Below are 22,864 nucleotides of genomic sequence, written 5' to 3' on the forward strand. Positions count from 1 at the left end.
TTTGCCAAAAGGGTTTTTCAATATACAGTGTGTGACAAATCGGGCTTCCATTAGAAGTAGGCAGGGCCGGATTTAGGGGAGGCCAGGAGGGGCTATTGCCCTTCAGGAGAGGTACCCCCATAAAAATAAAAAATATCAAAATTTTGACGGGTCATCAACTTTTACGTTTTTCCCGCCAAATATTTTTTTGCATTTTTACTAAGAATACTCGCACAAACATAATATTATTGTTGTCGATATATCAGAAAGACCTGATTGCATGTTTCCATTTACAATCAATTGAAAAATGGTTCAACCTGCAGGTCACCCTTAAAATTTCTCGTTTCTTCGAGCTCTAAGTTCTGAAAGTTACTCGACGAAATCACTTGAATTGAGATATTTCAAACGACACTATCTATTAAACGCGTTGATGTTTGCTCGCATAGTCAGAAAAATCCGCCGATTACTTTGAATTGTGAGTGGTCTTTCAGGTCAGATGGTAAGAGAACGGCTGTGCTGAACTCTAAAAACCTGATTGGGCAGGCATAAAGTATGTGCTCTGCTATTTCATCATTTTCCAAACAGTGGCGACGCACACTGTCGACGCACACACCTCGGCATATGATGATACAAACGACAGTGACCTTTAAGAAGGCCTGTTAGACATCGTAGTTCATCCCTACTGTAGTCCAACAACTGTTTGGTATCAAGCTCACATAATTCCAATGGATTTCTTTGGGATCTAAACCCCAAGTTTTACCACAAATCCTTCGACATGTCCATAGGGACAGTCTGTGTAAAACTTCTTGCAAGTGAACGTTCCAGGTGAGTTTTTCATCAAGAACAATGTCAAGATATTTCACCTCCGTTCCAAATGCTGGGATTGATAGACATCTGCTCCCTCAGGCACCAACTGTGAACAACGTCCAACGTGCTTTGGGGGATATTACAAGCTACCCTTCCCGACGTGGACCTTGCCAAGATGACAAGGTCATCTGCATAAGCTGACAGATCTACTCTTCTTCTGTCGAGGGCATCAAACAGACTATCCATCAGGAGCGACCACAGAAGGGGAGATAGTACCTCACCTTGAGTGTAGCCTCCGGTGACCCTGTACCTAATGTATACAGGGTGATTCGAAAGTACTTTGACAAACTTCAGGAGGTAATTCCTCACAATATTCTAATATGAATTGTTCAAATAAATAAATGTCCGGAAACGCTTCGTTTCCAAAATACAGGATGTTTTTTTCAAATAACTTTTGAAATACTGAACTTAATTAAACGAAACTTGGTAATAGGAGGTTTTTGAGGTGTCGAATTCGAAACTGATGTTCTTATTGCTCTTACTCGTAGGGGGCGCCACCTACACGTCTTTTTCTTTTTTAAAGATTCATAACTTTTTTGGGCGTACTTCTAGCACATTTTTCAGTAAAAAAATCGATTCCTTTATCATAGCTACGTAAATAAGCTACCCTTGTTACTAGTCGCTGTAAGCAACTGTTTTCTAAATATTTGGACTTGAAAACTTCAAGTCGACTATTTGATAATCGATGCATGTTGAAGTTATTACGAATATTTTGCATTTTTCACAAGAATGCTTTGGAAATAAATTTGACGTTTGTGAGTAGTTTTGGTAATTACATATTTTGTGACAGTTAGACGTTTTGTTGAAGTTTCCGTAAGTAGAAGTAGAAAACACTTATTTTGAAAAAATGGATTATTTAAACAATAATGCTCATTTAGCCGATATGCATTTCGTTTATGGCCTTGCGGATGGCAATGCGCGCGAAGCAAGACGTATTTACCAGGAGCGATTTCCTAATCGAGTACTGCCTTCAGCTCCAACATTTGCTAGTCTCCACCGTCGTTCGGCAGAAACAGGTAGCTTTAAGAGGGCAGCTGATAATATTGAAAGACCACGAGCAGTTCGAACCCCAGAATTGGAAGAAGCTGTTTTGAACGCTCTCGAGGAGAATCCAGAAACAAGCACAAACGTAATTGCTGAAGCTGTCAATTCTACTCAGTCCACAGTTTGGAGAATTATCCACGATCAACAGTTTTATCCATACCATATTCAAAGTGTACAAGCTCTTTTGCCACGAGACTTTCCCCAACGCATTACTATGTGTCAATGGTTTTTGAGAAAATTGGCTGGAAATCCTCAATATTTAAGATATGTACTCTTCACGGACGAGGCAAACTTCTCCCGAAATGCTATCACAAACTTTCATAACAACCATGTTTGGGCTCTCGAAAATCCGCACGCAGTTAGTGAAAGGCATTATCAGTATCAATTTTCTGTAAATGTATGGGCGGCAATAATTGATAATTACTTGATAGGTCCTTTCTTTCTTCCGCTCCGACTGAATGGCGCAACTTACAGACACTTTTTAGAAAATGAATTGCCGGGTTGAATTGCATGTGGTTTATGCATGATGGGGCTCCGGCCCATTTTAGCGTTGTAGCCAGGGAATTCCTTAACACAGTCTATCCAAATCGATGGATCGGTAGGGGTGTAGAAGAACCTCACCAGGCGTGGGCACCAAGGTCCCCAGATCTAAACCCGATAGATTTTTATTTTTGGGGACATTTGAAGTCACTAGTTTATAAGACTCCAGTAGTGAACGGGGAAGATCTAAGAAACCGAATAGTAGACGCCTGTGAAACAATAAGAAACACACCAATAATTTTTGAGCGGGTACGAGATTCAATGACTAGATGACTGACTGCCTGTATCTTCGCTGAAGGTGGACACTTCCAACAACTTATTTGAATACAATTTAGTTTCGTTTATTTTAGTTTATTCTACATATTCAAAATTTCCTGAAATAAAATGTTGACATTTCTTGCAAATTTTATTAAAACAAATACTGATTATGCACCCTTGTTACAAAAATAACTATTTCGCTTAAGGATGTCATAAAGGAACGTACCCAACAGTAATGACCTCTTCAAACGAGTAAAACGTCAAATTCATTTCCAAAGCATCTTTGTGAAAAAAGCAAAATATTCGTAATAACTTCAACATGCATCGATTATCAAATAATCGACTTGATGTTTTCGAGTCCAAATATTTAGAAAACGGTTGCTTACAGCGACTAGTAACAAGGGTGGCTTATTTACGTAGATATGATAGAAGAATCGATTTTTTTACTGGAAAATGTGCTAGAAGTACGCCCAAAAAAGTTATGAATCTTTAAAAAAAAAAAGACGTGTAGGTGGCGCCCCCTACGAGTAAGAGCAGTAAGAACATCAGGTTCGAATTCGACACCTCAAAAACCTCCTATTACCAAGTTTCGTTTAATTACATTCAGTATTTCAAAAGTTATTTGAAAAAAACGAAAATAAAAATAAAACTTCAACATCCTGTATCTTGGAAATGAAGCGTTTCCGGACATTTATTTATTTGGACAATTCATATTAGAATATTGTGAGGAATCACCTCCTGAAGTTTGTCAAAGTACTTTTGAATCACCCTGTGGAGTACAAAATTCTCTATTGATAAGTATATACCACGACATAGTAGAATACATAGTTTTACAAAAACACATGCCATTGAAACGGACAAAACATTTGAAACAACCTGATATTTTGATAGAATTTGATAGATTATGCAATATTGCACATTCAGCGTTCAGCAAAACTATTTCTACACATTATTCCAATATGTTTTGACTGAGTATTCCGTAATACCGTCTCTCAAACTTTACGATGACTTATTCAAATGTTATATACCTAGCAACAATAGTACAGTTTAATTATTAATTATTACATTATTTATCACTCGATAAACTTTCCGATTCATTAGATGATTAACTTTTTTCTGAAGTAATTGTTTCACAATCTACAAATCATTTTTGAAGTGTCTCTCTGTACAAAAAGTAATTTTAATTGATAGCAATAATATAATTAAAGTGTACCGTGTACCTGTAATTTGGGTTGTTTTCAGGAACTTTTAAGTATTCCCGTAAATTTTTCTACTTAGGCTCATTTATTTTCTTGGTCATCAAGTAATGGGTTTCAATGATATAAAAAATTAAACACTATCCAATAAAATAGCGAAGGAATATATGAGATAAAGTCAAAAAGAAGTTAGATGTGAAATTAAAGAAATCTGGCCAGTAGTCCAGTTAAAGGACATGCAAACGTGTTGGTCAAAACAATAAGTGCGTCATGAAAGAGATATACTTTTTTCAACGAGTAGGTGAGGACCAATTCAAGCATTCTCTCATAATCAACCAACTTATCGAAATCAGCAAGACCATCGTAGTTATTGGACTAGGCTGCTTTGAAGGCAGCAGCTTAGTCCAATGATTGGGCAGAAGAGGAAAGAGCATCTATACTTGAGAACTAGAAATATAACAGAAATCAGCTGAAACCATAGGACCAAGAAATAAGCTAAAAACAAGAAAAAAATGTGGCCGTTTTTCCGCCAGTTCAATTCCACATGAGCAAACCGTTATTTGGCAGAGGTGCATGAGTTCAACAACGACTATGGCATATTACTTTTGGAAGATAAATGTTTTAAGCTCAATCTCCCGGAATTCTTAGAAACTACTACATTTATGGATTCGAAAAACTTACTGAATTAACACAAATATTCAAATTCTTCCTCTATGTTTTGTTTGTTTACCAATGTTGAAATTGGTAATTGCTTTCTTATTAGTCAGTGGACTATGCTTGAAGACTGGCAGTAAACAAATCTAAACAAATGAACTTTAAACGTTCAAGCCAGTCTCGGATATACCTACACAGTAGGTTGAATGGACTGACACCTATCAGAAAACAACTACTCCCCTGGATAATACCACGAAGGGCGTTGGATTATATCCGACAGGCGTCAGTGCAGGAATTTTCACAGAAAATTTCCTGCATATCTTTTCTGATAGGCGTCAGTCTATTCAACCTACTGTGTAGGTATATCCGAGACTGGCTTGAACGTTTAAAGTTCATTTCTTTAGATTTGTTTACTGCCAGTCTTAAAGCATAGCCCACTGACTAATAAGGAAGTTTTTCTTCCTTATTCGTAGGAATCGGACAAATTTCGGATATGCAGTCCACTAGATGGAGTGACACTTTGTTGTTCGCTCCAACTTAGGAAGAGAAATGAAATACTCTGAAAGAATTACGATTATGGAATATCATTGACTTTAGGTCAATGATGGCCACTACCTTGCACTGACGAGTGGCTAATGAGCCCGAAACCGGTCTGCAAGTGCGTGCGTTCCAAAATTGAAGGTCGACTCCTGCATATGCCAATTGCATATGCAGGAAATTTTCTGTGAAGATTCCTGCACTGACGCCTGTCGGATATATATATATAATCCAACGCCCTTCGTGGTATTAGCCAAGGAAGTAGTTGTTTTCTGATAGGCGTCAGTCCATTCAACCGACTGTGTCTTTAGAATTGGTAATTGGTCCATTCAACCGACTGTGTCTTTAGAATTGTGTCTTTAGAATTGGTAGTTGGTTTAACGCATATCCATCTGAAGAGCTAGTAAAATGTGTTCTATATTGTTTACATTTTTAATTGGTGTATACCTAAACTCTGGTGAAGGCTCAGGTTGTGGAGTGTACTCCAGATCACTAAGCCTAAGGATTAAGTGGGAATGGAAAAAAAATACCAGCGTGGTCCAAACAGAACTGGCTGGTATCTCAATCGCCACAAAAGAAATAACCAGGAAAGTAATTTCTGACTAAAACATAACAATTTGCACTGATAGCAGACAAGCCCTATTAGCCTTGAACAGATAACGTGTTACCTCAAGGCTAGTACTAGAGTGCCACCAAGATTTAGCTAAAGCTTTGGTAGATAATTACAGTATCTGAGGTGGGTTGAAGGGCACGACTGGAGTAAAGCATTGCCGACTCTTTAGCCAAGGAAGCGGCTGGACTCGGAATTTTAGGACCCAATGGCACCTACGGCCTGATGACTTTGACAATTGCGAAACTAGTCAAAAGTCACATCCATGCTCAATCCCTAAAGAGATGGGATGAAATCAAAGGATGCAATCTTGTCAGGATCACCCCGGGCGACCCTGGGAAGCTGGCGCCGAAGAAATATCTGACGATGACCAGGAAAAATCTACGCTTAGCAGAAGGATTTCCGACTGGTCACTATCAACGAAGGAAACACCTCCACAATATGGGGCTAATGGACACACCTCTATGCAGGATGTGTGAACAGGAAGATGAGACTGTCAGGCATGTCCCTTGCGAGTGCCCGGAGTTATCGTCAATAAGAGAGTGTGTGTTCGGCGAGTCTTGGCCTACACCTGCCGATATAAAGGAGATGTCTCCCAGCCTCCTGCCCACCTTCCTGGAAAGGACAGGATGGACGATGACCTAGGAGGACATCCTCTGGAGGATGTACAATGGGTCCCATGTGGTCTAAGTGCTGTGGGCTTACACTCTCACCCTCCCTACTTTACAGATACAGAGATACCTAAAATCTGGTGAAACTATCAGTCATTAAATAGGTAGATTCTGTTATAATCCCCAAATTTTCAATTGAATATTTACTCTGATAAAATGATTAGTCATCAAGTAAGGACTAGTTCCTAATTGACTAGTCAGTATAAAACGCCGGTGAAAGCTGTTGTAGGGTACTGTTCAGAAAAAAAGGTGAATGTTCAATGGAATTAAGTGCTCAAAAACCTTGAAATGTTGACAGTGGCATACGGTGACTGTACCCAGAGTCTGAAAAATGTTTACAAGTGGTATAGTCGAAGTAACCGGTATACTGCGAAAAAGAGATACCAGTGAATGAGATTCAGATGCATTTGAATATTGAAACACAGAGAGTATGTTTCAACGTATATGAGAATCTATATCTCAAGTTTGGTTTCGAGGGAAACAAACTATTACAAGCAACTTCAGATTTGACCGAAATTCCTTTCTTAATGTACGTGAAATAGTCAAAAATAAACCTTATGAACGCAAGTCGCGATGTGATACGGAATTACCAAAACCTTGAGATGTTTATCAAATAAAATTATCGAAAAAAACAACATAGGACTGTTACAAAGGCAATGAGATACCTACAAATGAAGTCATGAGGAAGAAATTGAATACTTCCGGCCGTAACGTGAACTGTTGTGACAAAACTCTTCAGAATTGGATGAAAAAACTAGGATTTAGATTTAATGATAATAAACAAACGGCAAGAAGTTATGGAAAACAGAAGAATAATGGAAGTACGTAACAATTACTTAGAACAAATAACTAAATATAGACAAGAACAACGGCAAATTTTCTATTTGGACGAAGCTTGGTATGACACTCACGACATAGTTACGAAATGGTGGACTGACGGTTCGATAATGTGTACGCCTAACATGCCTGCAAAACAAAGGATCGCGACTGATCATTGTGCATTGCGAAGAAAGTAAAGGATGGGTTCCGAATTCTTTGAAATTATGTGGAAAAAAACTTGAGGACTGCAATGTTGACTATCATAAGAACATGGAAACTAATATTTTCCAGGAATGGTTTGAAAATACATTGATCCCAAATTTGGATGCGAATAGTGAAATAGTTCTTGACAACGCTTCTTATCATTCGCGGCAGCTCATCAAAGTACCGAATAGAAATTCGAGGAAAGATGAAAAACAAGTTTTTTAATGGATACAATTTGTATTTTGAAGATTACCATACCAAAAACTAACTACTTGAAGTTTTACAGAAAAAAATTTGAAAAATTGTATGCCCTTGATAGTATTGCTGAAAAATATGGACACATCATACTGAACCTTTCCCCTTATTTTTGTGTTTTCAAAAGTTGATTTGGGGAAAATTGAAACAAAGCATCAGGCATAAAAATAATTTTCCAAAATTTGATAAGAAGGTAATAGAGCTAATTAAAGAAGAAGTATTTAATATCACCGAAGAAGGCTGGCAGAAAAGGATTAAAAAAGTAATTTCAGTGTAAAAAGACTATATGGAGATGGTACATTTACATATGAATGGTGGGCATATCGGTTGCCTCATGCCATGCAATTTTTTCGTAAATTTTGGGCATGCAGCGTGTGGCAACGAAGTTCGTTTCAAAATTGCTGAGTTTTGACCAGAAAAACCGTCACATGAGCATCGCTCAGCAATTGTGAAATGACGTCAACGACGATCCAGATTTGCTCAAAAGGGTCATAACTGGCGACATTTGATGGGTATGTGTCCAATCGTCCCAATTTGAAAGCCCAGGAGCGCCAAGACCATAAAAAGCACGCCAAGTTTGACCAAATCTCAAGGTTTTGCTCACTGTTTTTCTCGATTACCGTGGCGCAGTGCATCGGGAGTTCTTGCCAGCTCACTCGTCATTATTGTTTGTAATTTTTTGGTCAAAAACAACAACATTATCATGCCTCATCCACCGTATCCACCAGGTTTGCCTCCCTGCGAGTTTTTCCTGTTCCTAAGATAAACGAGACCCATAAAATCATGGCGTTTTCGACGATTGAGGAGATAAAAACCCAATCGCTGTACAATCGCTCAAGTACATTTCATTAAACGAAAAAATTCCACAATCTCAGTTAATTTGAATTATATCTATCTTGTCCATTAGTCCTGAGTTATCTAACAAAACGTTTTTTCAATATTAGTGACATTGCGAAACATTTTGTTGTACGTAAAAGCGGGAGAGGGGCGATAAGATGAAAATGATGTGGAATGGTATTATTTAATAACACTCCAGAAAAATTAGTTATCAATACGGTTCTAAACGCAGAGAAAGTTGGGGAAAAAAGTTATTGAATATTATGTTAATAGCAGTCAACAAGTTACCATGAGTTACACTTACATTGTTGCTTGCGCAGGTGAGTGTTATGATTTTCAATGGTAATTAAAACTTTCTGTATCTGTAGAGTAGGGAGGGTTAGTGTAGACCCACAGCACTTAGGCCACATGTGACCCATTGTACATCCTCCCGAAGAGTTGTCCTCCTAGTTCATCGTCCATCCTGTCTTTTCCAGGAAGTTGGGTAGGTCACTGGGAGACATCTCCTTTATATCGGCAGGTGTATTGAGGTGTCTCACAGTGACCTCCGCGAAAGTTTTGTAAGGTGCAGCGACATTACTGTCGTTGCGCGGCTTCTTCAACCTTCCTCGGGTTCTCTCCGTGGAGGTGCACAAGTGAGAGAGCTTTCCTGCTGTTGAAGGTGGAGTGGGGGAGGAGGACGGTGCACTTATAGTTGCTGGCACTCCTGCCTCCTTCGCTCTCTTTCCTTTTTTTGCCTCGGCGCCGCAAATGCGCTTATGCCTTGGCCTCTGTATTACATCACGAGGTGATCTGCTACGTCCAGCCTCGTTCCAAGCGGTAGATTGTAGTGGACATTTCTGTTCATCCTCAGCCACCAACTTAGATTGAGGTGAGCACTTCTGTCCAGCCTCGGGATTGGGTTTTGTTTTTGTTGTATCTGTTTTTGTGTTTGTTTTGTGTCTGTTTTGAAGAAGAGCTGGAAATATACCATCCTCTCCAGTAGGTTTGAAGGGCTGGAACAAGTTGATAGCCCATTCAATTGCCGGTGCTGTGAGGACCTTCTTAACGACCTCTCAATCGTTCTTTATTGGGCGTTTGACGCCCTTAAAGAGAGGAAGTATGTTGTTATCAAGAGAATGATTTCCAGGAAAGTGGTTTTCTATCAAAAGCTCTAACGTTTCTTTTCTAGAGGTCTTTCTAGGGTCGTTTCAGCCACCCAATGACTGAAGTCAGCTCTCTGGAGAGAATCTTGTGAATTCTTGTGCTGTGAGGTAAATGAGAGATACTCTCACAGCACTTCCTCCAAGACTCCCGTTTTCTCTTTCTAATTTCCTTGTTGTATGTCGTTAGAGCTGTTTTATAAAGCTCCCAGTAACATGACTCTTTAGCTCGATTGAATAATATTCAAACTTGGTTTCCTAATTTTTTAAGGCTTCTGTTCCACTAAGAAAAGTTATGGTTGTCTCTTTTAATTCTCAGTGGACAGTTTTCATGACAGGCTGAGATCACTGCTTCGCGAAATTGCTCCGCTACTGTCAATGTTTACTGATTATCATTATAATTGAATAACGATTATTAGGATGTTTCAAAAGTTTTGTCCATATTTATGAGACCACTTTAAACTGTAATATCTCAGTGATTATTAATTCAATTTCAACGGAATGAGCGTCACTTCAATCGGTGCACTTTTGCAAGCGTAAAACAAGTCGATCAATACCATCAGCATAAAAATTGTGTGCTCAGAATTCGATGAAGTCGCTGAAGGCCGTTTCCGCCTGGTCTTGATTGGCGAAGGTTCCACCGGTGAGAAAGTAATCGAAGTGCTTGAAAAGATGATAGGCAGTTGGCGAGAAGTCTGGGAAGTATGGTGGGTGAGGTAGAACGTCGACGCTCAATTCGTTTAATTTTCGGAAGTGTTTTAGCACTTCATTTCATCTTTCACACAACATATGTTCGAGACGAGTATACTGTATATCTATAGCTATCTATAGCTAATCAAATATACATAGCCCGCGAAATTTGAGCACTCATCTTATTTTTTGAACGGTTCACGTATATATGTATATATGATTTTCATTTTTGATAATGTTTGTTGTTGCACTAACCCCCATCAACCAATATAATATTGACTCATCATATATATGTTTATCAAAGAGAAATAAGTACCTAATTATTCCTTTTTCAACATTTATTCTATTATTCCAGGTAACTTAATCAGCTTCTCGATTGGAACGTCTATGACCTGGACTTCTCCAGAAATAGACAAGCTCAAAAATGACACGTCTATCAACATGACAGATGAGGAAGGATCGTGGGTGTCCTCTCTTTTACAATTAGGAGCTGTATTCGGACCTGTGCTTTACGGATTTTTGGCAGATGCAGTAGGAAGAAGATATTCAGTGTTCTCTCTTGGCATACCTATCATAGTATGCAATCTATTGATGGCTTTCGTCAAATGCCTACCAGTTTTTTATATATCAAGATTCGTAATAGGTTTAACGGTGGGTGGAGTTTTTGCAGTGGTTCCGGTGTATCTTGCTGAAATAGGAGATGCCACAAATAGAGGGCTACTATCAAGTCTCTTGAACGTTTTTCTGTGCTGTGGAATGTTATTCACTTATGTCCTCGGTCCCTACGTCAGTATATTAGTCTTCAATCTGATATTAGCTATATTCCCAACCGCGTTCACCGTAGCTTTCTTTTTCCTAGCACCAGAAACTCCCACATACCTCTTCAAGTCTGGAAAATCTGGGATGGCCCGACAGATTCTACAGAAATTGCGAGGACCACGTGCCAATATAGACGAAGAATTATCAGCAATAGAACAAACTTTGAAGGAAGAAAGTAGTGGCAGTTTCCTGGATATATTCAGATCCAAGGGAACTTTGAAAGCGTTTTGTATGGCCGTCGGACTTGTCACGATCCAACAATTCACCGGTATCAATGCAGTCTTATCCTACGCACAAACAATATTCGAGTACGCAGGATCATCACTCGAACCAGAAATTAGTTCCATTATTTTAGGAGCAGTGCAGTTATTGTCAAGTTTCATTACTCCGACACTAGTGGACAGATTTGGAAGAAAGATTCTTTTGTTGGTTTCTGTTGCTGGACTAGTTATCGCAGAGGTACCTTTAGGAGTTTACGTCTACCTGAAAGTGCACGGGACAGACCTAGACTCCATATCATTTCTGCCGATTATCTGTATGATAGCTTTCATCCTTTTCTATACTTTCGGCATAGGCCCGTTGCCGTGGACTGTAGCCAGTGAGTTATTCCCGAATAACATCAAATCAAAAGCCGTCTCTCTCACATCTGTTATATGTTGGGTTTTGGCCTTTCTTATCGTGAAATTTTTCCAATCAGTGGCGGATAGTATTGGGATGGGCGTATCTTTTCTGATTTTGGCTGGAATCTGTGCAGTTTCGATAGCTTTTATACAATTCTTTGTTATCGAAACGGGTGGAAAAACCTTCGGGCAGATACAAAAAGAGCTCAATGGATAAGGGACTTAGTTTTAAGAATTATAGTGATTTGGGCAGGATTACTTGATCTGGATCTGACATATCCGAATAGATTCGTTACTCTAGAGAAGTTCAAGGATTCAACACATAGATTTCTGAGATTCGGGCGAGTGATGATGGAAAATTTCACTCACACAAGCAAGAAGAAAAACTACTGTTCCATAACTTAAAACAAACGATCGTGTATACAAACTTTAAATACACCTGTGAGCTAACTGAATGATGAGTCATGTTTCGAAGAAATATATATATAGACACGATTGAGAAAAATACATTCATAAAATGATAAATAACAACACAGAAAGTCAAGTGATCAATGTACTTCATTCTGAGAACGTTAACCTCTTCTTATTCTTGAGTGAAACGAGCATACTCATTTCCAGGTACCATAAAAAGTACATATCGGTATACTATATTAGTTGAAGAGAATATAATGCAATCGAACAAAATAATGAATTAAAATGATTCAATTCTCCATGCCCAATACATTTTCTATCGAAAATATATGTTTTCATCTGTTTTTTGAAGCTACACAGTTATGCTTTCAAATTTGGGAATTAAAAATTTGTTGAACTTCTAAACCATCTTTTAAAAATTTCTGTTTCATGGTCAGATCACAAAACTCATAACTGTGTCTTATGTCATAATTATGAGTTCTATGGGATAGAGGTGTGATAGATTTGGATTCGTTGAGTACTTTGAATAGAAGCAGAAAGGAAAGGGAATTCAAAATAAACGATACTCTCTCTGGTGTTGATGTTGTGAACTAGTGACAAATACATTGGTTATTTTGGTAGTCATTAATGAGTGTTTATTTTTGTCGCTGTTATATTTATTTTTCTAGTGAATTGGTGAAGATTTTGTCGATTATCACTCTTTATCGATTTGATGAGCGATGCAGATTCAAGTCGAAACTATCAATAACTATACGCCCTGCAATAGACTTGTGGATAAAAAGACCTCGGTGCTGTGAGATCAATTTTCATTGTTTTCCGCCAGTTATATCAAGTTATATTTGTATTTTATATAATTTTTTCTTTCTATTTATTTGTGAGTTAATAGGGATTATTGTAAATTTTATATATCCTGCAGATGGACAGTGTCATGGGTGATTTCACGAACTCAGACACTGTATATGGGATCTTGGAGTCCAACTTGATATAGCTCATATCATTCAGAGTTTTGAATAGGAATTTCCGAGTTGAATGTTGGAAATTCTAGGTGATAACTATAAATGGTTTAGTATCTATTGATACATACTTCTCATTCGGCATAATATATATAATCTCGTTTGAATAATGCAATATATAATTGTTAATGAAATGAAATCTAACCAGTAACCTAACCTAGCCAAAGCTAGTTTAAACTAATAAATTCGCAACATATGCTATCATTTTCTCAATTGCACCATTCGAACTAACTTAGGCAACGTTAATTAAGGTTGAAGTAAGATCTCTATACACTGGTATAGCGACTCAGGTGTAGAATTTTCATGCAAATCTGTCCCATAATATGGTTCACTCGATTTCATCTACGTGGGCTGTTTAAAAAAAGCTAGATACCTCGTTGTCTATGTGACGATACACTGTTATGTATTGTACTAAAAGTTCCCCGATTCCTTTGAATTACTTTTGTGAATCAATAACATCTGGAATAATCAACGATGTTTATGATAAGCACGTTTGCTTGTTTGTTAACTTTATGGTAAATATTTCATTTCAAGTGATAATACTACATTTATATGAATATTTTTTAGTGATATTGAATAATAATAATAGATTATTCATTAAATTGTTGTATTGTTAAACAAGAATAATAGACGAAATCATTTACATGGGTCTGCATTTGTTTGTTTTTCCACAATGCATTTTTTTTGCATTGCTCTATTCCAAATCTGCGTCCGTCCTATCAAAAGTGTTTCGCTATCTCTGCTCCATCAATATACGTATGTCAAGCAAAGACAGCAAATTTGTTCTCAAATTGCTCTAGAACGCATAGTTTTTTTTCAAGTCTATTGTTAGTTTCTTCGTGATTCATGATAATTTTTCAAAGTTGACAGAATCACGTCATCAAACGTCCACTCATGAATGTTTTGCGGCAACCCAAGAAAAATTAATGTTGATGGAATCACACGTTAAAAGGTAAGACCTCGTTGGTCTTAAGCTCGCACAAGTTTCTCAACTTCTGAGAGTTGTCGTTCGTATGGGGGCGATAGCTGATTAACGAAAAAACATATTTTGAACATATTTTTTTTTACCAGAAACATCATTTATAAATAGAAATATTGACTATTGGCACCATCTTGCGGCAATTTCAGAATTGCCCCACTGAGTCTACAACAATTTCCCAAACAAAAACGCATCTCAGCATCCACCGGTGTGTTAAGAGACTAGTTTTTTCTTTTGGAAAGTTCATCATCCATATACGACATCTATCAGACATATTAGAACCAAGCCAAATGGTAAAGCAAAGTCCTGTACGCTGTTTTCATATATTGGTGTGGTGTTTCTTCCCGTGAGTGGAAGTAGTTTATTTCACCTATTCATCAGTTTCTCAAGCCAATAATGATTGCACTGAAAACATTATTCTTACGAATTCAGTTGAATAACTCGAATCGAAAAAATATCAAAACAATAAACATAACTTCGTTTGAGCAACGCCATCATCGGTAGAAATTGTTACCAATGAATTTGTTGAAAATATAACTTGCAGACATCTTTTCAGTGAGAGCAAATCGAGAGTAATATCGATTTTTTGCCCTTTCCCGCTTAAGTTTTTTCGAACAAATTTCCAAAACAGAAAAAGAAGTTTTTTCAAAAACTACTACCCCACAAGAGAATGAGAGTTATTTTTGTGAAGGAAATAATATTGTGGTAGACGAAAATACCATGAAAACATTGATTTTGAACTTTCGTTTAATAATTGATTTCCATTTAGATGTGGATCTGTCTATAGACATTTTTTTATTAGTTCGTGTATCCACTGGAATATCCTACTGGCAACGCTGCTTCCTTTCCCGCCCATGTCAAATTGTCATTTGTCGTTACCTTCATTTACAAGCTGTTTCTGAGCATCGCCATTTTCGTTTCATTTCATTTTCCGTTTGCGGTTCGTTTTGCGGTGTTTAAGGCCACGTGTGGGTGAGTTTATTTTAGATTTCTTGAAATATGTCTGTTTCGCACTTCTGTTTTTAAATAGTATTGCAATTCAAATACAAATAATGAGTCAGTAGATGAAAATATTACTTGTATGATTCCGTTATAACCTAGCTTTCTTGTCTTCTGGTGCAGGCTTGTGTTCCGTCTCGTTGCATGGGCTTTTTTTATTGTGACTAGATCGAACACTCGCCTGTAACGGGACGACTGCCTTCGATGTTTGGTGTTGCTTTCGATTGCTGGAGTTTGTTTGTGCTTGGGTTTGTCGTTTTTCTGCGTACGAATGTAAAAAAACGTCTGCCGGAAGAACAATGGAGCAACAGGTAACGGCTTTGTCGGATATATTGTTCTTTGGTGATCTAGTTGTATGAGTATTTTAAATTTCATAAAGCTGGTTCAGCAAAGCACAGTGCATTCGACTGTACTACGAGGGACGCACGAGAAGAAGCTTGTTACCGGCGTTGGTTTTCTGGGACCGCCAAGACGTGGGAATCTGGTTTGAAGGAACTCCTGGTGTGATATGTAGTTTCGAATCATATCACAGCCAGTAGTTACCTACGAAATGGATTCTCTTTTACAACTCTACTGCATCTTGGAGGAAGGTTGAATATTTTTTTGGTAAAAGTACTTATTGATGTTTGTGTAAACTCTTTTTTATTTTTTTACTTCTTCATCTCTTTAAGAAGTGGTGGCAAATTTTATTGACACTGGTAGTTGCACCTCTTTATCAGATTAGGGTCCAATAATTCTTTTGTTATTGCTAAAGTCGTTTACGATCAAATTCAAAGGGGTATATTTTTAAAAGAGTTAGGTTTTGGCTCAATAATTTTCCATCTTAATACAAGAAATGTGGAAACTTCCCAAAGAAAGAAAGCAATCTATTACAATTTTCCATTACATTAAATATTTTTGAAACGCCTACTTTCATATGAACATTGAATTATATAAATAACACTTTTTTTCTATTCAGTTTGTACTTACTAACATTCGCTATGAAATTGAATCGAATATCGTTCACAGGAAAGCTACACAATATAGTATATGAAGAAAGAATTGATGAAGGTGGTTATATTATTGCAGTACTATCGGATTTGAAACGAGCTTTTGAGTCAATCAATCGTGAAGTTCTGATGACAAAAGTAGAAGCTTCTGGTATTCAAGGAAGTGTACTTCAGTGGTTCAAAAATTATCTAAGAAATTGTAAACACATAACTATAAAATCAACCAAAGTCTCTCAACATGTTGAAAATTCATTTGGCGTTCTGCCAGGTAGTGTCTTGGGACCATTATTGTTCTTGTTATATGTAAACGACATACATCTTTTCCATTCTTGTGACTTTATATACCTGTTTGCTGATGATACAGTGTTATCTATTTCAACTAGTATTTTGGATAGCGCTATTAACAAAATGAACAACTCACTAGCAACAATTTATTCCTATCTGAATCACAATAAACTTGAACTTGATATAAATAAAACTAAAGCAATGCTATTAACCACACCACATGAGGTAAAATATGTTAATATGGACCAATATATGCTTTCAATAAATTGTGAAGAAATTACATTTGTATACAAAATTGTGTATTTGGGTTTCTTTCGTTCAATGCCTATTTTTTTATTATAATAAGTTATTTACTTTATGTATTTATGGCAATGCCTGTTTTTTACAAAATAATTAACAAGTTCATACATATGTATTTAACAGTAATCTAAGGTATGTTTAAGGAAAAATATATAAAATAAAATTTTTAATGTTTCCAAAGAAGAATTGAAAAATTCTAGATCTACATTGTATGTATTTGCAAGTCTCAAAATTCTACCTACAGATTCATTCCGGCCATAGTTGGTGCAACAAAAGGGTACTTTGAAGATTTCTGAATTTCTGGTTCTCCTTGGATTCACATTTAAAATTATAAGTTCGACAAGTTCCAGTGAATTGATGCTACCATTGATTATTTAATGAATTAGTATAAGATCTGATTCTAATCTTCTATGAGCCAGAGTATTCAAGTTAAGAATGTCCAATATAAGTCATATTCATCAATATGATTACCCAGTTTATATGCAGAGTACCTTAAAACATTTTTTTGAACACTTTCGAACATATCAATATCCACATGATATGAAGGGCACCAAATTGTGGAATTGTATTCGATTATTGACCTAACAATTGAACAATATATGATTTTTATTGAAGTGAGGGATAATTCATTTGCAGAACTAAGAATGAAACCTACCATTTTTAGTGCTTTAGAAGTAATATTTGCAATATGGGGTTTAAATGACATTTTTGGGTCGAGAGTGATTTCTAAATCTCTGATAGTGTTTATTGTTTTCAGTTCTGATTGATTGATTTTATATGGCCGGTTAATGGGATTTTTGTTTCGGAAAAAAGTAAATTTTTGACATTTGTCTATATTTAATTGCGGTAGATTTATCACACCAGCGAACAAAGTTAGATAAATCATACTGTAATAATTCTGTATCAGTTGAGTCATGAATAACTTTAAACATCTTCAGGTCATCAGCAAATAAAAGAAATTCACTATGAAGAATAACATCTTTCAAGTCATTGACAAATAAGTTGAAAAGCAATGGCCCTAAATGAGAACTCTGTGGTACACCCGATGAAACTGTGATTGAGGAAGATACTGAGTTACCATATTTTACAAATTGTACTCTGCAGGCTAGATAATTTTCAATCCATTTCAGAATGTTTTCTTGAATACCTAAAGCGTTTAGTTTATGCAACAACAAATTGTGGTTTACTCGGTCAAATGCCTTTGAAAAATCTGTGTAAATAGAGTCCACCTGGTGTCTATTTTCGAAGGCATTTATTATACAGTGTTGATAAATGAGCAGATTTGTGCTGGTAGATTTACCACTACTGAATCCATGTTGTTGACTAATAATTATATGTCTACAATCCCTAGTTGTAACTAGGCTGTCCAACAATTTGGGCAATTCTGATTGATTACAGACTGCTCGATAATTTTTTATGTGATCCACTTGTAAATAGATTTCAAAAAACTGTTTTTCCAAAAAATACATTTTTTAATTAGGAATAGCGGAATTCCATCAGGACCTGTAGACAATTTCCCAGGTAATAACATGACTAGATCGATTATTTCTTCAATATCAGTACTATAACTACATATATCAACCGTCTTACATATTTACAGGAAAATTTCGAAAAACACATTTCTGAGTCTCATTTGAGCTATTTTTATATTCTCGGTTAACGGTTTATAAAACAATTATTCAACCTCACTTTGATTCCTGTGGAAATATATTTCATTTCTTTGATGCTAACTAAATTTCAAGTCTACAGAAATGTCAGAATCGAGGATTACCGATATACAAATATTATTTTCATGTTGGACTCAATAAAGTGGTTTTCAGTGTTACAGAGATTTTCCTCGAAATCCATGATTTTCATTTTCAAGTCTTGAACAAGTTGATGCCAGAATACTTAATGATTTTTTTGTCTTTAAATCTCAAATTCATATCATTCAAACAAGAGGAAATGCAGGACAACAATTTCACTTTCCAAAATACAATCTTACTATGGAATCATTATTTTATATGGGTTTGAAAGAATATTATGAACTACATAATGACATAAAAGATGTGGAAACAATTAATAAATTTGAAACTAGTCTTGTTATGCATATAGGATCTAATTACTAATATTTGATCCAATATTATTATGTATCGATTTGTGTTTGCGGATCTTTGTACATGGTAATAATATCTTCTTTTGTTGTTTTTTTTTCAGTTGTATGTATGTTAGGATAAGTTTCCTTGGAATACAGTCATCCTCAATAGCGGACATCGATGGTTAGGAATAGGACATAGTCGATTTAGCTCATCCTTGACTCAAAGTCGTAATGTTATCATATTGGTGCTGAAGAGGCAATAAGAAGAGTGTCTCATTCCGAAACGTCGATGTCTGGAATTGGGGGTGTGAAATTTTATCTCTTCCATATACGTATATGTAAATGATATTCGTTGCAATTCCGTAACAACGTATGTTCAGAACAAACTGAATAGTAAGTCAGGTGTGCGCAGAGAAGTAGGAATAGAAGTTATATAAAGAAATTTACCTGCAGAATGAGACAGGTGTAAGTGTTATAAGTCATTTAGAAATTCCTCAACGCTGTAGTGTGTTTTGCACAGAACAAATACGTACTTTGGTAATAATTTCTAGGCACCTACAAATAAATATAGTTTCACTGTAGAACTTTGTTACTTTATTTCTTTTAAATACAACCCCACGGTACCATAATTTCATAATTGTTCGAAGCATTGGAAATATCTGTAATTAAGTTGAGAATATCTGAAGTACTTCCAAATGGGTTGCTTTATAACTGAGGTTGTATTTCTCCAACACATTGATTATAGATTGAGCATATCCTTTTGAAAATAATGTTTCTCTTCAATTTACAACTCGCCTTGATAGTTTCCCAAACCCTAGAATGTACTGAAGTTTATTCAACATCTACAGTTTTTTCTTCCTCATTATATTCACCAGTTTTTCATTTTTATGATTGTTTTTCTGCATATTTTAAAAGGGATATCAACATTTTTTATAACTCGACAAAAAGTGAAATTACCTCAACTTTGCAAAGTATTTGATACAATTAATTGCTTCCCTTAATAAAAACGGGGCTTACCTTACCCTCTGCAAATCTAAAAACATTGCACCAGTGATTTGTTTATTATTCAGGGGTTGATTCCAAGTCAATAAATTTTGGTATTTCACAATATGAAAGAGCAATTGAGCCATATAGCCTATAAATGGCAATATTAATTTGCAAAAAGGGTGGTTATTTATGTGTACATATATAGTTTTCTTGTATATATATATATATATATATATATATATATATATATATATATATATATATATATATATATATATATATATATAACAAAATCTCAATCAAAAAATCAAAAATCAACTCTGCTTTACTTTGTCAAGCTTTCGCTTCTAATGGGAAGCTTCTTCAGGGCCTATAATTTATTGAGTTGTTAGTTTTTTCACCATTGAAAAACATTACAAATCATACTTACAGTTAAAATGGATTAAAAACAATAAATTGAACATATAAACTGACTGAGAAGGTTAAACATGTATAAGATTATTTTGGGTTTGACAATTGTCATACCTTCACATAAATGTCATTTTTCAATGGGTATGATGATTTCATAATCTTTGACTTTAGAGAAAGAGTTATTGGATACAATTTTCATTATTATTGTGTTTTTGATGTCGTTACAGTAAGTTACTGTATATATTGCTGAGATTATCAATGTCAGTTTTCTTATTCAATGGCGAAAAAACTAACAACTCAATAAATTATAGGCCCTGAAGAAGCTTCCCATTAGAAGCGAAAGCTTGGCAAAGTAAAGCCGGGTTGATTTTTTATTTTGTGACTGACAGACCTTGTTAATCCATTTTGCTGTACATTTCTCCAATCGCTATGATTATCCACTTGATATATATCTACTGGTCACATATATACTTTTTTTGTATTCTATATATAGTGAACTAAGAAAATATATCAACTTTGAAGAAGAACAAACAATTTCACTTATTTTACTCTTACTCTGCTTTCTTATTGTCCCTGTTTGTATCGGGTACGACTTTTAGGATTTGAGAACGGAAAATTTCGAAAACAATGTAAGTTTTTAGCAACTACGAATGGTGAAAGCCTGAATTTCTATACCATTACATTCGAAATAACTATCTCCAGGAATAAAGTATCGTAAGTGCAAAAATATGTTGGACAACATTTTCAGAAAAGGGGAAAACAAAAGACAATTATTGAAGTGGATATAAAAAGGTATATTTTTAGGAGTGATAAATTTTTTGGGAAAGATTTTGGAAGATATTCACATTTTTTGTGTGAACTTGTTTATAGGCTGTACATTAAAAAAAACATAAACGGCAACAAACGATAATGTTTATTTCGAGAAAGACAGCTTGGATTTTTTCTTCTGTCTTCATACAAAAAATGTGGAAACCTAATTTTACAGTTAACAGTAAAAATACTCATATTTTTTATATATAAATACATTCACATTTCGAAGACTGTAAAAGTTGAAAAAAATATGTATGTCTAATATCAGTGAGGATCTCCATAAGTTTTGAAGCTTGTTACTGAGGTATACAGATGCAATTATGAAAAAAAATCTATATAAATAAGTAAGTGATTTAATTCCTAATGAGACCAATCGTCAGGAATTCTAGGTTTATTTAATTATAAAACAACAAAAATTGATTAGCGTTCCAGGGCGACTTCATTGATTCCAGTGGCGCATTTGCTTTTTCAGTTGCAGGATTCTTATAACAATCAGTTTGGCAATACAGTCGATCATAACCTGTTAAAAGTTCATTTTCAGATGATTTAGCAATAAGCTTTGCACGGATTTAATTATCTTATTTTTTGTTTGCACTGTGGAAAATGGTGAACGTTCCTCAATTTAGGTTATTACAGCAAATGAAAGTTTGAACAAAATAAAGTTGAGTTCAATTCATGAGTTTTTCAAATTCAATTCGAAAAGTATTCAAATTGATGTTTCAAATGTTGCGTTTTAATTTTTAAAGGGATTTGTTTCTAAATGAATATTACTGGAGGTTTTTCCCAACACCAAATCGTTATTTTTACACCTCGACACGTGTTTCGATCACCAAGTGATCATCTTCAGGAGGATTTGTTTCTAATTCACATATTGGCAAGAGCGCCTAGAATGTTAGATCGGAGTTCAGGTTACTAGTATGCTAGAAGAAAAAAAATCATGTCAATAGTGTCAATTTAAGGCAAAATGTAAATTATAGTTCAATACCACCTCCACAAGCTACATAAACAACAGTTGTTTTGTTATTTATTTATATAGAAGATAGGTTAGGTGCACAAAATGTCATATGTCACAGAATGTTTTGGAACTCTGAACATAAGTAAACAGAACAGCACGCCTCTGAAATATGTCATCTTTGTTTCATACATGTAACAGACTCGTTGTCCTTTATTAGCTGTAACCGATGTTGCCAATGGAGAAATAGAAACGAATCCCTTTAAATGTTGAATGCATTATTTCATTCCTCTTTTTAAAGTATTTAAATAATTTTTAAAGAAAAAGATTGAAATGATAAGTTTAAAATGTGTTGTTTTAGAGCTTTTTTATGAAAACTACTTGATTTTCGTCAGGAGGAACATTCCCCATTAGAGAGTAAAAAAACAGAAAAGGATATTAATTCTTCAGAAGAATACACTCAAAATAATATAAAATAGAAAATAACTTTCATTTCGGGTAGTATTCTCGCTAAGAGTAAATTACTAGATATAAGGCAACTATATTTATACGGGGTGTCAGTTTGAGAACTTCCCACATTAATATCTTCCTACCAGTAAACAATATGAGGAATCGAAGAAACAGGTGAATTTTATTGTCAAGGGGAACACTTTCAAGGAATATTTGTAGCCCTCGTGATTCTAAGGTTAACATCTACCCCTTCTGGAGGGTTGAACCACAAGGGTGGTCCTAGAAAGTGTCCCCCTTGACAATAAAATTGTGCTATTTTTCTATTCCTTATATTATTAATTTGAAGATATTAATGTGGGAAGTTTTTAAATTAGTAATTTACTTTCAGCGAGAATACCATCCGAAGGGTGAGTGTATTTTTATTGTATATTCTGTTCTGTCTGTTTAAAATCTGTTTTT

At 35.6% G+C, this 22,864-nt stretch overlaps 1 protein-coding gene across 1 annotated transcript; it reads left to right on the forward strand.

The window, feature by feature from the left end:
- Window positions 1–8,619: 8,619 nt before the first annotated feature.
- On the forward strand, window positions 8,620–12,387 carry LOC111501815 (facilitated trehalose transporter Tret1). The gene is made up of 2 exons (XM_023155732.2): window positions 8,620–8,791; window positions 10,659–12,387. The coding sequence occupies exons 1-2, from the start codon at window positions 8,761–8,763 to the stop codon at window positions 11,957–11,959; spliced, it is 1,332 nt and encodes a 443-aa protein (XP_023011500.2). The 5' UTR covers window positions 8,620–8,760; the 3' UTR covers window positions 11,960–12,387.
- The last annotated feature ends 10,477 nt before the right edge of the window (window positions 12,388–22,864 follow it).

The sequence above is a fragment of the Leptinotarsa decemlineata genome, unplaced genomic scaffold, assembly GCF_025532065.1.
Source record: "Leptinotarsa decemlineata unplaced genomic scaffold, Ldec_3_MD MMD2_P_RNA_scaffold_12, whole genome shotgun sequence".
NCBI classification, from domain to species: Eukaryota; Metazoa; Arthropoda; class Insecta; order Coleoptera; family Chrysomelidae; genus Leptinotarsa; species Leptinotarsa decemlineata.